This window comes from Somniosus microcephalus, chromosome 13 (genome assembly GCF_052327205.1).
Source record: "Somniosus microcephalus isolate GS21.2 chromosome 13, FLI_Smic_1.0, whole genome shotgun sequence".
NCBI lineage: Eukaryota > Metazoa > Chordata > Chondrichthyes > Squaliformes > Somniosidae > Somniosus > Somniosus microcephalus.
Window position 1 is genome coordinate 22,716,034 of NC_140999.1, and position 16,713 is coordinate 22,732,746.

Here is a 16,713-nt window from a genome sequence, read left to right on the forward strand (position 1 = left end):
GGGAAGCCAAGTAAATGGGCAACATAACTTTGCAGCTTTTGTAACAGTTATTGACTTAGTTTTCTTAGGGCTGAAGAGAATGCTTTAGGTGTCCAATTCAATCTATACTTATCTGTAGGTTTCATTTGCTACTTGCCTTTAAGATGTACAATTAAACTCTCCGAAAAAAGAACAGAAAACAGATCACTTTGATCACATTCACTAGGTCATTGACAAAGACAACAAACAAAGCAAATTAAAGCTTCCCTGTCGAACTCTATCGATTTATCATAACCTGATGTTTCAGTTATCTGAAGAAGTCAAGTATCCAATACCTCACCAAATATGCCACAAGAGATCATTTTCTTAATGAGGCTAAACCCAGTTGGAGGCTTCAGAGGTTTTAGGGGTATTGCTCCAACGTCAAGTGCAAGTTCTTTCTTTCTTTCAGTTTCTGAACCATAAGATTGGGATCATCACATGCCAACTGAAATGGACTGAAGTCGAATTTGCAACCATAAAATGGGCAGTGATTAAGGTGTCACAGCAGCTCATCAATTCTAAATGATATTCAACAGGGTTATAAGGCTACAAAAGCTCAGAAACTGAAAAACTGACCTTCCATCATGGACAATTCAAAGAAAAAGTAGGAAAATCGATGAGCGGGTACAGAGAAAGCCAGAGTAAGTTAACATGGCCAACATTTGGGATTGTCCAAATCTGAAATGCTTTAAACAGATGCATTAATACATTTAAAATGTCTGTTTAAAAAAAAAAGCGTAGAGACAGGTTTTCTTTTCTTTCTAGTTTTGAAGAAGGGTTTCAACCCGAAACGTCAACTCAAATTTCTCTCCACGGATGTTGCCTGACCTGCTGAGTTTTTCCAGCATTTTCTGTTGTTTATTACAAGCATGTTAAGTGTTGATGTAGGCAGTGTCAGTTTAATGCCACATGAATAGCAGAAAACAAAAGCCTATATGACTTCAGAAAATAGCTTGCTATTTATTGCTGGCCACAGTGTAAACTGCGAGTTATCTTAATCAGTAATTCATACCAAGCTAGTATTTGCTGTGAGATTACTGTATTGCTTAATTTAGGACATGAGAAACAGTTGAGGTTAATGACATACCTGGTACTGTAAAATCCTGAGTATAAATTATTTCATCTTCCACATCTTCATTGAACAGATCTTCTTCATCTTCATCATTATAACCATGCAAGTCTTCCAGGTAAGGCACCACTGTCATACTTCTCCACTTGTCCTTGGTCTCTGGGCTTGGAGGAATAGGAACAAGATTTTCTGCCTGAGGATGTTTTTTCCGAAACCAACTATATTTCAGGAAGAAAATAATGTTTCATTAGCTAAATCAATGATATTAAGCTTTCTGTACTCCCACCCCCCCGCCACCAATACATCAATCTAAGTTTAGTATTTCTGAAAAAAGTGCAATTCACCCAACAGAGATATACACAAGTTTTTTTTAAACTTGCGTTGAGCAAAGCAACCAAGCAGAATGTTCAAAAGAACTAAGTCAAATTACCAGAAACAAGACAAAGTTTAAAAAACCTAAAGGAACATCTATTAGCAGCACAAAGGAAGAAGCTAACTTTAAGAGTAACTTTCAATGTTACATTATTATATGAAAATGGTTATGACCAAAAGATAGGGAAACTAGAAAGTTGAGTATCTGGGGTAGATTTTCCTGAAGCTGTCGGGAAGGAGGCGGGACTTCAACTTTCGGGTTTTAGTCCCGGATACACCGACATCCGGCCAATCCGTGCGATTTTCCCTTGATTGACCTTGTTGAGCCCGCCCAGTGGGCTCAGCAGGCCAATTAAAGGCCACCCGGCAACAGGTGACGTCACAGACTGAAATTCATGTCAAGAGTTCTTGACAGATGAAATATCAGTGTTTCACAGCTGTTTGAAGCGGTCAAACACTGACAGTCTGACTTCTAACCTGAGTCCTTCTACACAGACTCAGTTAGAACTGTCACCGGCAATGAAAGCTGAAGGCTGTCACTTTTGACAGATTGCAGCCATTTTGCTTCCAGTTCCGGCTGAATGATGGACTCCCGAAACCGAGAGGAAGAAAAGCTGTTAAGGTAAGTACAGGTAATTTAAACTTCTTTATACACTTTAGACACACCAAACACACTTATCTTTGCACTTATGCACCCATCACTCACCTGAGCACCGACATCGCGACCCCTCCAAGTCCTGGCGTGGTTTGGAGTCGTTGGGAAACCCACACGAAACCCCTCAAATAGTTTCACAGGAGGCGGGTTTTGGACGGGATGGTGGAGACCCCCGAATTCAGGATTCCCCCCCCCCCCCCCCCCCACACGCCTGAAACCCCGCCCGACGGCTCCAGGAAAATCTACCCCTCTGTCTCAGTATTCTTATCCCTTTACTGTTAAGTTTTTCAAAACAATTTCCTCCAAGAATTTGGAGTTTTATCTTTACAAAGATTGAACATTATGTAGGAATAGAAAGACATCCAAGTTCATATTTCCAGGCAAGACATTTTTGAGCCTCCAGAAGTCAATTCATTTATTCAATTTCTAGTCAGCAGCTTCCTGATTTTGGCCAGCTGCAGATCAGGGGAAATGGCTCATCCTTTAGGTTATCTTAAATTCAGTTAGTGGCCTGGATCACTTTACTCTAGGAGAAAGATCTCAGCTACCATTAGCTTATTTCACTTTGGTCAATACCCATCTCAGTGGACACTAGTGTAAACCAATTTGATTAAGCAATTAACTTCCCCTTCCTTTTCTTGCATCTTTCCAAGGCATGCAACAACCCCCAGCCAAGTGGACTGAGAAGATAGATCCAGGTTTCATCCAATGTACTTGGAACAAGCTCTTAACACAACGCGAGACAAACCTTTACTTCGACTTTCACTTCCTGTGTGGAGGGAGCCAAAACTTGATCAGCACCTCCCCACAGTAGCAGAATGATGATTAAGCATTGGGCACATGGGGGCAGGGTGAGGGTGGGGGGGTGGCGGGCTGCATACCACCACAACGTTCCAAAAACAAAATTTCATTAAAAAAAAATTATGTTCACAAATGTACATGGGTGGATTTACAATCTGACCACTGAATGATTCATTTTTTTTTTTTTTTTTTTTTTTTTTTTTAATTGCTTAAAAGCCCTCTGGTTTCTCCCCTGCATTGTTCTCAACATGGAGTCCTGGCCACAAATATGTAGATTGACAAAATCCCACTGTTCCTACTAGTACAGTTTATTGATTCAAAGAGGTTTTCTTGCTGAGGCGAGGGAGAGTGGAAAGAGAAATAAATCAAAAGCCACATAATAGACATATAGGCCTAGAAATTCAGTTTGCACAGTTTTGGGGCGCTAAAGTCGGGCGTTCGGTAAATTTAGCACCCGCCGGAAACTGCAGGCAACCGCGCCGAAATTCAGTGGATTTGGCCAAGAGTTTTGGCGAGCGCTGAAACCGGCGTTGCAATGCTCGGTTCCGGCGCTAAACCGGCGCTGCGGCCTGATAACGCCGATGCCGGGCGCAGCGCAGGTGCGGTCATGTGTTGCTTGACAGCAGACACCCTGGCGCCGGCCTGCTCTTAAAGGGGGAAGGGTCAACTTTGACTGCTGCCACGCCCTGCACACTGGAGCCCTGCTGCTAGGCCTCAACAGTGCTGGTGGGACAAAATAGCGCCAGAACAGATGGAGATGGCCCGTGAAAGAGCCCAGCGCTTCTCAGACCATGCACTGAGGGTGCTGATTGATGCTGTCCAGGAGAGAAGACCCATCTTGTGCCCAGACAATGGCAGAAAGGCTCCCAGGAGAGTGTTCAGGAAAGCCTGGAGGAGCATCGCACGCAGGGTCTCCTCAAACTCAGATGTGCCCAGGACTGCGGACCAGTGCCGCAAAAAGTTCAATGACCTCTGTCGGCTGGTGAAGGTGAGTACCCTTTCCACTGTCCTCCTCATCCTTGCATGTGAGCCTCACACTATGGGCAAAGGGACCTCAAAGGCATAATGGGCAGCCCTCCTCACGCAGCAATGCCACTGGCATGATCATCAGCAGCACTTTCTGCACTGACCACACTGGCCAGGCTATTCCACCATGGGAGGCAGTACACACAGCAACAGGGCACCACACTGTACTTAGAGTCCGTCCTTTCTCTTGCAGGCCAAGCTGGCAAGAAATGCGCGCAGCCGGCTGGAGACCGGTGGTGGACGGCCCCACTACCAGGCTCTAAGTGCTCTGGAGGAGAGCGTCGCTGGACTCCTGCGTCCCCGGGTGACTGGCCCTGTAGCCATCGGGGATGCGGACCCTGTGCTGGAAGCCACTGGTAAGGAGATGACCGCTTGCAGCTCTCTCGTTGCCCTAGTGCTTCCGATCTAAATCCTTTCCCACTGACGGACAAATGCGCATAATGCCACCGCTCAGGCGTCCCTCGCTGACGCCCTGTCCTCACTTTAAAGCTACTCTTGTGCCTTCCTGCTTTCAGCTGCTGAGGAGGAGGTGGTCCCTGAGGCGCCGGGTGCCAGGCCCTTGGAGGAGGAGGACGTCCAGGACGAGGAGGAAGCCGGGCCATCGGGCGAGCCCTCAGCCGTGCCAGGGGATGGCAATGAAGGGGGGACTGATGCGCCATCAATTACTCAAAAGACTGAGGTTGAGCGAGTAACAATCAGGCTTTTATTAACTAAAGAATGAAGGTCTTGTCTCGAGTGGTCGACCCGTCCAGAATACTAAGGGACTGGGAGGTAGTCACTTATATACCTGGAATAGTGGGAGGAGTCAGCCGAGGCATGTCCAGACCTGTACCTAGTGGAATACACATACAGACACAGACAGGTATGACAGTGGTTTACCACATTCACCCCTTGTTTAAAAATGAGTCCGGCGGGGTGAAGTGTATTTAAAAGTTCGTGTATTGGAGTCTCTCCGGAGGTCTTGTCTGCCGCTGTGATCGACGTGGCGACGGCAGGGGTGGTGGAGCTTCCGGCGTCGCGTCCCGTGTAGGCTGGGGCCCTGGAGTGTAGTCCTCGTGGGTGACGGGCTCAGGCGTGCCGGCTGCTGGGGTTGGATATCGGGTCGTGGGGGTGGGTGGTAATGGGTAGTGGGTTACAGCGGTCCCCGAGGGTGCGAGGTCTCGTATGGAGACTGTGTCCTCCCGCCCGTCCGGGTACGCAATGTAAGCGTACTGGGGGTTGGCGTGGAGGAGGTCGACCCTCTCGACCAGGGGGTCCGTTTTATTGGCCCTCACGTGTCTTCTCAGTAGTACCGGCCCTGGGGACGTCAGCCATGGCGGTAGCGATGTCCCCGATGTGGACTTCCTTGGGAAGACAAACATTTTCTCGTGAGGGGTGGCATTGGTGGCAGTGCAGAGAAGTGACCGAATCGAGTGGAGCGCATCGGGGAGCACCTCCTGCCAGCGGGAGGTCGGAAGGCCCCTAGACTTTAAGGCTAGTAGGGCGGCCTTCCAAACAGTTGCATTCTCTCTTTCCACCTGTCCGTTCCCCCGGGGGTTGTAACTGGTGGTCCTGCTTGTGGCTATACCCCTAGCGAGCAGGTACTGGCGGAGTTCGTCGCTCATAAACGATGAGCCCCGGTCGCTATGGATATAGCTGGGGAAACCGAACAGGGTGAAGAGGCTGTTCAGAGATTTAATGACCGTGGCACTGGTCATGTCCGGGCAGGGGATAGCGAACGGGAACCGGGAGTACTCGTCAATGATGTTGAGGAAGTACACATTGCGGTCGGAGGAGGGGAGAGGCCCTTTGAAATCGACGCTCAGGCGTTCGAAAGGGCGAGTGGCTTTTATCAGGTGGGCTCTGTCTGGTCTATAAAAGTGCGGTTTGCACTCAGCGCAGACTTGGCAGTTCTTGGTCATGGTCCTGACCTCCTCGATGGAGTAAGGCAGGTTGCGGGCCTTGATGAAGTGGAAGAACCTGGTGACCCCCGGGTGGCAGAGGTCATTGTGGAGGGCCCTCAGCCTATCGATCTGCGCGCTGGCGCAGGTGCCACGCGATAGGGCATCTGGGGGTTCATTGAGCTTCCCGGGCCGGTACAAGATCTCGTAATTGTAGGTGGAAAGTTCGATTCTCCACCTCAAGATCTTGTCATTTTTGATTTTGCCCCTCTGCTTGTTGTTGAACATAAAAGCAACTGAACGCTGGTCAGTGAGCAGGGTAAATCGTTTTCCGGCCAGGTAGTGCCTCCAATGACGCACAGCCTCCACGATAGCCTGGGCCTCCTTCTCGACCGCGGAGTGTCTGGTCTCTGGGCCCTGGAGGGTTCGTGAGAAGAATGCCACAGGTCTCCCCGCCTGATTAAGGGTGGCGGCCAGAGCGAAGTCGGACGCATCGCTTTCCACCTGGAAGGGGATGGATTCGTCCACTGCATGCATGGTGGCTTTGGCAATGTCTTCCTTGATACGGTGGAAGGCTAAGCGGGCCTCTGCCGTCACGGGAAAAGAGGTGGACTTGATCAGCGGACGGGCTTTGTCTGCATAGTAGGGGACCCACTGAGCGTAGTAGGAAAAAAACCCTAGGCACCTCTTCAGAGCTTTTAGGCAGTGGGGCAGTGGGAGTTCCATAAGGGGACGCATCCGGTCCGGGTCGGGACCGATGACCCCGTGTTCTACAACACAGCCAAGGATGGCGAGGCGGTCTGTGCGGAATATGCACTTCTCCTTGTTATATGTCAGGTTCAGGAGTTGGGCGGTGCGGAGGAATTTCTCGAGGTTTGCGTCATGGTCCTGCAAGTCATGGCCGCAGATGGTCACATTATCTAGGTAAGGGAAAGTGGCCTGCAGCTCGTTTTGATCGACCATCCGGTCCATCTCCCTTTGGAAGACGGAGACCCCGTTGGTAACGCCGAAGGGAACCCTAAGGAAGTGATAGAGGCGGCCGTTTGCCTCAAAAGCAGTATACTGGCGGTCTTCAGGGCTGATGGGGAGCTGGTGGTATGCTGATTTCAGGTCAATGGTCGAAAAGACGCGGTACTGCGCGATCTGGTTGACCATGTCAGCTATGCGGGGGAGTGGGTAGGCGTCCAGCAGGGTGTAGCGGTTTATTGTTTGGCTGTAGTCGATGACCAGGCGTTGTTTCTCGCCGGTCTTAACGACCACAACCTGGGCTCGCCAGGGGCTGGAGCTGCCCTCAATAATCCCCTCCTTCAGGAGCCGTTCCACTTCGGTTTTGATGAAAACCCTGTCCCCGGCACTGTATCGCCTGCTCTTTGTGGCGATGGGCTTACAGTCGGGGGTGAGGTTAGCAAACAGTGGGGGGGGTGGGACTCTGAGTGTGGAGAGGTTGCATCTGGTGCGCGGCGGGCAATTTGGAGGCTGCTGGCTGCGGACTGTGAGTGGGGGGAGGGGGCCACCGTACGCCATCGTAACGCTTTTGAGGTGGCACTGGAAATCCAACCCCAGTAGAACGGCAGCGCAGAGGTCGGGCAGGACCAGGAGTTTAAAATTATTGAACACAGTCCCGTCTACTACTAGTGTCACCACGCAGTAGCCGCCAATGTCCGCTGACTGGGACTCGGAGGCCATAGAAATCCGCTGGTGCGCAGGCAGGACTGGGAGAGAGCAACGCCGCACCGTGTCGGGGTGGATGAAGCTCTCTGTGCTCCCGGAGTCAAAAAGGCAGTTTATTGCATGGCCGTTTACCTTAACGTCCATTTTGGACCGAGCTAGCTGGTGCGGTCTCGTTTGGTCCAGCGTCACAGAGGCCAGCGTAGGGGTCGGTGTGTTGCTGCGAGTATCAGATGGGGGGGGGTTGGCGGTCTGCTGCGTCCCGGCTGGTGTCCAAGATGGCGGTGTCCATGATTCCCATGTGGCTGGAGTCGTCCAAGATGGCTGCTGCTGCGGTGGTTCGCACATGGCTGGGGTTGCCCAAGATGGCGGCTCGCACGGCCCACACGCGGCGCTGCTGGCGTTCGGGGTGGCTTTGGCCTTGCAGACGCTGGCGTAGTGTCCCTTTTTCCCGCAGCCCGAGCAGGTCGCATTCTTCGCCGGGCAGCGCGCTCTGGGGTGTTTGGCCTGGCCACAGAAGTAGCATTTCTGGCCTTGGGATACTGCTGTCTGGCTTTGGGACACTGCTGCGGTAGTTGGGCCGTTGTTGGGCTGTGGCTGGGGTGGCACGGTGCTATGGGGCTGTCCTACCGTGTCCCAGGTTGTCGTTCCCCGCGGCGTCCACGGTGCAGAGGAGTAGGCATCCATGCCCCGGAAGGCTGCGTCCAGCGTTAGTGCGATGTCGGAGGCTTTGTCGAGGGTGAGGTCACTCTGCTCCAGCAGTCGCTGTCGGGTGTAGTTGGACCTGTGGCCCGCTACGAAGGCATCCCGGATCAGTTCCTCCGTGTACTTAGTGGGCGTTACCGCCTTACACCCACAGGCCCGGCCAAGCACGGACAGTGCTTGGAGGTATTCCTCAGTCGATTCCCCAGGTTGTTGCTTGCGACTCCCCAGAAGGTGCCTAGCATATACTTCGTTCACAGGGCGCGTGTACTGGGTCTTGAGGAGCTGGAGGGCGGCTGTGTACGAGGTCGCGTCCCGGATGACTGAGTACACTCGGTGGTTCACCTTGGAGAACAGGACAGACAGTTTGTCCGCATCCGTTTCGACCGCAGTGGAGGCAGTCAGGAATGTCTCGAAGCACGTGAGCCAGTGAGCAAACTTGGTGGAAGCGTCCGCTTCCCGACTGTCCAGGTCCAGGCATGCTGGTGTGAGGATCTTCTCCATTATAAAAAATTTAGTTAATAAAATTGATGCGCCATCAATTACTCAAAAGACTGAGGTTGAGCGAGTAACAATCAGGCTTTTATTAACTAAAGAATGAAGGTCTTGTCTCGAGTGGTCGACCCGTCCAGAATACTAAGGGACTGGGAGGTAGTCACTTATATACCTGGAATAGTGGGAGGAGTCAGCCGAGGCATGTCCAGACCTGTACCTAGTGGAATACACATACAGACACAGACAGGTATGACAGTGGTTTACCACAGGGACGTCTGGCATGCAGGAGAGCCAGGGGGAGGTGTTGCAGGGGAGGGCAGATCCTGCTTGCAGTGGGGTCCAGGCAGGCGGCAGGGGTCGGCCAGCTCGGCCGGCTTCTCCCCAGCTGCAGAGTCCTCTCTCCAGTCCGGAGAGTGGCCTCAGCCAGGAGGTGCGCCTCCTGCAAGAGATCTCGGTGGCGTCTGACCGGCGCCACCATGAGTTCATGGGGGTTGTGCAGCAGATGCCGCACGCCATCGAGTCCCTGGCTCAGAGTGTGGCAGCATTCGGCCAATCACAGGCCAGGGGGGTGGAGCGCACGCCAGGGGGGGGGGGGGGTCGAACTACTCGCGGCACTGCAGGAGGAGAGTCGCCAGAGAGGTGGTTCCTTCGACACACTGTCACAGCAGCTGGAGGCACATACCCGGGCAGTGCGGTCACTGACTTCTGTCACACTCGCTGTGACGCAGAGGCGTCGCACCCGCCGCCCTGCTGCAACACAGCGGGCTGGCCTCCAGCACATAGCTGCGCCAGCTGAACTGCCAGGCCGGACGACTGCCACTGTGTCTGCTGAGCCTCGCGCGCCTGGCAGCAGCCAGCTTGCCCCCCTTGGAGCATCCGACACTGCCACTCCCCCAGTCAGGGTGCGAGGAGCTGCTGCTGCCACTGATGCTGTCCAGCCACAGCCGAACCAGTCAGCAGCCGTCCCCTCCCGGGACGTGCGTCGTGTTGGCCGACCCCCAAGGGCATCTGTCGCGACGCATGGGGGCCCTCATGAGCCTTCCCCCAGCCTTGAGGCCGCCACAGGGCCCACGTTGAGGCGGAGCAGCAGGCCGGGCAGGGGCCGGGGAAGGCTCTCTAAGGACTCGCCCTCTCGGCACAGCCGCTAGAGTGTGGTCTCTGCGGCATTGTATATATGGGGGGGATTGTGTTTTGGGGCTGATTTTTGTGGATGGCCGAAATTGAAGGCATTTTTTGTTTTTATGGGGGTCTTTCTGTTGGCGAGGGGGGCCCTTTTTTTGTTACGGCCAATGTTGAAGGCCATGTGGATGGCCAACTTTTGTTAGTCCTCCCCAGGTTGGGGGAGTGACATATGTTTGTGACTGTTTTTTGGGTGTGTTCTGTGTTTTTGAGTTTCATGTGGGACGGGGCCTCAGTTTGTTAAATAAAGGTTTTTATTTATTCAGCTTGTCCAGGTGTCATGTTTCAAGTGTTTGCTGCGTTAACCGGCTGACGGCTTCCGGAGCGGCTGCCTTCAGGTGCGCTCATTCCCACAGGCCATTCCCTCACAGCGGGCCTAGAAGTGTCGAGCAATAAGCCCCTGGCGTACGGCCCTTGGGCCTTCTGGCCCCCTCCTGGCCTGCTCCTCCTCCTCCTCCCCCTCCTCCTCCTGATGGTCCTCCTGCTCGTCCTCCTCAGGTGGTGGTGCAATGTCAGGTGGCAGTGCCTGCGTCCGGCGGATAGCCAGGTTGTGCAGCATGCAGCACACGACGACGAACTGGGACACACTATCCGGCGAATACTGTAGAGAGCCGCCGGAGCGATCCAGGCAGCGGAAGCGTTGCTTGAGGACGCCTATGGTTTGCTCTATGACGTTCCTTGTTGCTTGATGGCTTTCGTTATATGAGTCCTCCGCTGGGGTCCTGGGCGCGCGGAGCGGGGTCATGAGCCATGTGCACAAAGGGTAGCCCTTGTCCCCGATAAGCCATCCCCTTGGTGGAGGCTGTGCCTGGAACATGTCAGCCACAGTAGTCTGGCGCAGGATAAAAGCATCGTGGCTGCTTCCTGGGAAGCGGGCATTTACAGCTAGGATGCGCTGCCTGTGGTCACACACCAGCTGCACATTGAGGGAATGGTAGCCCTTGCGGTTGCGGTAAACCTCGGGATTGTCTATAGGTGCCCGCATAGCCACATGCGTGCAGTCAATGGCGCCCTGCACCATGGGGAAGCCCGCGATCCTGCCAAATCCCACTGCACGCTGCTGCTGCCTCTGTTGGGTCATGGGGAAGGAGATGAACTGGTGTCTCCTCGCGAACAGTGCATCGGTGACCTGCCGGATGCAGCGATGTACGGCGAACTGGGAGATGTTCGCGATGTCCCCAGCAGCGGCTTGGAACGAGCCGCTTGCATAAAAGCTGAGAGCCACCGTGACCTTCACTTCCACCGAGAGACGTGTCCTGGACATGAGCTGTGGCTGCAAATCTGCGTGAAGCAGCTGGCAGATCTCTCCAACCACCTCCCTTCTGAAGCGCAGCCTCTTTACACAAAGTGCCGCAGACATGGTGACATAGGACACCTGCTGCCGGTATTGCCTGGGTGCGTAAGGCCTACGTTGGCGACGCCTGATGGCCCTTCTGTGTCTACGCATGGCTGCCCGTCTCTCACAGCGTCTGCGAGCCCTCCGCACATAATGCTGCAACTCAATGTTGGCCCCCCATGCAGCCCCCATAATCAAGGTCGCAACAGTGAAATCAGCAAGAGTCAAATGTCAAAGCACTGGCCAGAAGCCAGAAAGACCTCTCCTATCTTGTCCCAAATCTGGAATCTCTGTCCCTTGGTCTCTGTGTAGAAATCCAAAGCAGTGAAGTCATTGCAGCAAAATGGCTGGGCTTTATAGGTCAGTGGAGGTGCCCTTTAATTTGCGCTCCCCGAGGCCCACAGGGCCTCTGCAACGTTCCATTTTACAATTCCTAATAGCGCCACGCCCACATTGGGCGGGCGCCACTCAATTTCCAGGTTGGGGCGCTAAAACAGCGTTGCGCGAGGATATGACGTCATAAGCTGCGCGCGCACCCGAGCGGGCGCTAACACTTTGCGCCGGCGCTAAATCTCAAATGAATTTGGGCGTCGGCACAGATCGGTCTGCATTCCGGCGCTAAGGCTTTATCGACGGAAATATAGCCCTTTTTTGGCGTTAGCGCCTGGCGCAGCCAACTGAATTTCTAGGCCATAGTATATCCTATAAGTTAATTTTGAAATTCATACAGTACTATTTCATGATTAAATAGTTACATTGTGCATCGAGTACTACCCAGAGAGTGCGACCCATAGTCCAGTATGTACAGATTTAATAATAGCGATTAGAAAGCAAACTGCAAACCTGAACACATTGTACAGCTTTAGAGTACATAAAAACAGCTGGGATGAAAATTATTTTAAGGTGTACACTCATGGAGTAGATTATTGTAGTGAATAATGCAAAAACAAAACAATAAGTACACACCAGACATTTTAGCAAGTTTTGTTTCACTGTTTGTTCACAATTAGCATTTCAAACATTTTCTTTTTTTTGGCAGAAGCACAAAATTCCCTGCAGGGTAAATGATAGTGCTATTGCAGTCTCCCTTTGACGGAGTCATAATGCCAAAATTAATTTGACATCCTGTGCAAGATACCTTCATTTTCTAGTCTCTCACTGTAATCCTTCATCAATTAATTCATTCACCCTTGGGCTGACATCCTTCACACAGGAAGTCACTGATTTTAAAAGTCTTCTCTTAATGAGGGACCTGTACAAAACAGCTGGCTTTTGATGTACTGTAAGCACAGTAATTAATATTAAACGTTTATTTTTCAAGCAACGGCACCAGCTATTCTATACAAGTGTATCTTCGAGAATGGTTAGGTAAACAATACTCACTATTCCAAGCATTTTAACTTAAGCCGAGTTAAAGTAATACAAAAAAAAATACAAATATCTGGGAAGCTCGAGTGCAACCACATATTAAACTTACAAATGATATTTATGATCTTCATGATTTTGATTTTTCTAGGAACCATAAAGCACTATTCATGAAGAGTTAAGTATTGGTGATACCATATTATCCAAAATATTTCTGACGTTTTTAAAAAATTGTTCTGATCTATTTATCCTTTGTGTCTATATATAGCTTACTATGATTTTTTTTGAACAAAACTAAATCCCATTTTAAAAGCAGGCTGCCCAAATATTCCAGTGAATCACTACACCTCACAGACATCATTCTGTTTTTCATTATTTTCTTACTCACATACATATTCCCTCACACACAGACAGGTACTGCATAGAAACATAGAAGATAGGAGCAGGAGTAGGCCATTCGGCCCTTCGAGCCTGCTCCGCCATTCAATGAGATCATGGCTGATCATCCAAATTCAGTACCCTGTCCCTGCCTTCTCCCCATATCCCTTGATCCCTTTAGCCTTAAGAAATATATCCATCTCTTTTTTGAATATATTTAATGAACTGGCCTCCACCGCCCTCTGTGGCAGAGAATTCCACAGGTTCACCACTCTCTGAGTGAAGAAATTCCTCCTCATTTCAGTCCTAAATGGCTTACCCCTTATCCTTAGATTATGACCCCTGGTTCTGGACTCCCCGGCCATCATAAACATCCTTCCTGCATCTAGTCTGTCCAGGCCTGACAGAATTTTATAGGTTTCAATGAGATCCCCTCTCAATCTTCTAAACTCCAGGGAGTATAATCCCAATCAACACAATCTCTCCTCATACGTCATTCCTGCCATCCCAGGTATCAGCCTGGTGAATCTTCGCTGCAATCCTTCCATGGCAAGAACGTCCTTCCTCAGGTAAGGCGACCAAAACTGCACACAATACTCAAGGTGCGGTCTCACCAAGGCTCTGTACAACTGTAGCAAGACATCCTTGTTCCTGTACTTGAACCCTCTTGCTACGAAGGCCAACATACCATTTGCCTTCTTAACTGCCTGCTGCACCTGCATGCTTACTTTCAGCGACTGGTGCACAAGAACACCCAGGTCTCTTTGCACTTCCCCTTCTCCCAATCTATTGCCATTCAAATAATAATCTGCCTTCCTGTTTTTGGCCACCAAAGTGGATAACCTCACATTTATCCACATTATAGTGCATTTGCCATGTTTCTGCCCAATCACCCAATCTGTCCAAATCGTACTGGAGTTTCACGACATCCTCCTCACAGCTTACCCTCCCACCCAGCTTTGTGTCGTCTGCAAATTTGGAGATATTACATCCAATTCCCTCGTCCAGATCATTAATATATATTGTGAACAGCTGGGGTCCTAGGACCGATCCTTGCGGTACCCCACTAGTCACTGCCTGCCACTCGGAAAACGACCCGTTTATTCCAACTGTTTGCTTTCTGTCCGCCAACCAGTTCTCTATCCAAGTCAATACCTTGCCCCCAATCCCATGTGCCTTAATTTTGCACGCTAATCTCTTATGCGGGACCTTATCGAAAGCCTTCTGAAAGTCCAAATACACCACATTCACTGGTTCTCCCTTATCTATTTTACCAGTTACATCCTCAAAAAATTCCAGTAGATTAGTCAAGCACGATTTACCTTTTGTAAATCCATGTTGACTTTGTCCGATCCTGTCACTGCTTACCAAGTGCTTTGCTATTACATCTTTTATAATAGATTCTAGCATTTTCCCCACTACCGATGTCAGGCTTACCGGTCTATAATTCCCCACTTTTTCTCTACCACCTTTTTTGAATAGTGGGGTAACATTAGCTACCCTCCAATCCATGGGTACTGTTCCAGAGTCTATCGAGTTCTGGAAGATGACCAGCAATGCATCTACTATTTCTAGGGCCACTTCCTTAAGTACCCTGGGATGTAGATTATCAGGCCCTGGGGATTTATCGGCCTTTAGTCCCATCAATTTTCCTAACACAATTTCCCTACAAATACTGATTTCTTTCAGTTCCACCCTTTCATCTGCAGTCTAACACAATGCAATGCTTTATCATGTAAAGCTTTATTTTAAGGAGCGTGATACTGTTAGTATTGCAAAATTTCTTCTTGTTCTGATTTTCTAGCTGTGGGGGTGGAAGGGTCGGGGGGGGTGGGGGAGAGGGGGCTGCGGTTGGAAGACAGTAACCAGCCACAATCAAGCACCTTATATCACCATGTGTCACCCACTGGTACAATGGCAACCACCAGCACATTTTAATGCACTACCGGGACAGAATGGGGGAAGGATCAGTTCGTCCTAAGCCTCCAATACTGCAGACAGAAAACGCACGCTCACTATATTGTTTGGGGGAAAAATACAAGCACTCAAACAGGTGGCAGTGATAACAAGGAGGGGGGGGGATAAAGGAGCATTAATTCCCTTTTCTCCCCAGAAGTGTAAAAAAATCATTTCCCCACAGGAGACCTGGGGTAAATCTATTATTATTTTAAATATTGCTGAGTATTTTAAATGGTACAGATTTCCATAGGTCACAGCTAAGAAAATCCTTTTAAGAAACTTCCTCCCCATTGCCACTCGCCCACCAGCCCCCAGCCCCACCCCACCATCATGGCCAGATACTGAAATCTGACCCCTCTACCCCTTTTGTCAGAGATGTACTAAGCTCTTTAAGCACTTGTCAGTGGTTTGTTGGCAATCGGGAGTGGAGGAAAAGCATTGGGTGTTCAATATGGCAGGCAGGCAGGAGAGAAAGTAAGAGTAGTGGGTAACAAAGAAGGTAATGGCATGGAACTGCGAGGCAGGGAGGTGGGACCAGCAAGAGGCTCCCGACCTCATTACAGCCTTGGTCCAAACATGGACAAAGGAGCTGAATTCCAGAGGTGAGGGGAGAGGGACAGCCCTTGACATCAAGGCAGGATTTGACCGAGTCTGGCATCAAGGAGCCCTAGTAAAACTGAAGTCAATGGGAATCAGGGGGAAAACACTCCACTGGCTGGAGTCATATCTAGCACAAAGGAAGATGGTTGTGGTGGTTGAAGGTCAATCATCACAGCCCCAGGACATCGCTGCAGGAGTTCCTCAGGGCAGTGTCCTAGGCCCAACCATCTTCAGCTGCTTCATCAATGACCTTCCCTCCAACATAAGGTCAGAAATGGGGATGTTCGCTGATGACTGCACAGTGTTCAGCGCTATTCACAACTCCTCAGATAATGAAGCAGTCCATGCCCGCATGCAACAAGACCTGGATGACGTTCAGGCTTGGGCTGATAAGTGGCAGGTAACATTCGTGCCACAGAAGTACCAAGCAATGACTATCTCCAACAAGTGAGATTCTAACCACCTCCCCTTGACATTCAATGGCATTACCATCGCCGAAACCCCCACTATCAACATCCTGGGGGTCACCATTAACCAGAAACTTAACTGAACCAGCCACATAAATACTGAGGCAACAAGAGCAGGTCAGAGGCTGGGTATTCTGCGGCGAGTGTCTCACCTCCCGACTCCCCAAAGCCTTTCCACCACCGACAAGGCACAAGTAAGGAGTGTGATGGCATATTCTCCACTTGCCTGGATGAGTGCAGCTCCAACAACACTGAAGAAGCTCGACACCATCCAGGACAAAGCAGCCCGCTTGATTGGCACCCCATCCACCACCTTAAACGTTCACTCCCTCCACCACCGGCGTACCGTGGCTGCAGTGTGTACCATCTACAAGATGCGCTGCAGCAACTCGCCAAGGCTTCTTCGGCAGCACTTCCCAAACCCGCAACCTCTTCCACCTAGAAGGACAAGGGCAGCAGGCGCATGGGAACACCACCACCTCCAAGTTCCACTCCAATTCACACACCGTCCTGACGGTGAAGGAATGGAGATATACTTCCAAGTATAGACTTAGAAGTATATCGCCATTCCTTCACCGTCACTGGGTCACAATCCTGGAACTCCCTACCTAACAGCATTGTGGGAGTACCATCACCACACGGACTGCAGCGGTTCAGGAAGGCGGCTCACCACCATCTTCTCAAGGGCAACTAGAGATGGGCAATAAATGTTGGCGTTGCCAGTGACGCCCAGATCCCAT

General features: G+C 50.8%; 1 protein-coding gene across 2 annotated transcripts in view; it reads right to left on the reverse strand.

Annotated features, from left to right (window-relative positions):
* Positions 1-16,713, reverse strand: part of stk11 (serine/threonine kinase 11) — a 166,588-nt gene that overhangs the window by 70,954 nt on the left and 78,921 nt on the right. For both annotated transcript variants that reach the window (XM_086004618.1, XM_086004617.1), the window contains exon 8: positions 1,109-1,308. In XM_086004618.1, the coding sequence (XP_085860744.1) occupies positions 1,109-1,308 (200 nt within the window). The remainder of the gene's footprint in view (positions 1-1,108; positions 1,309-16,713) is intronic.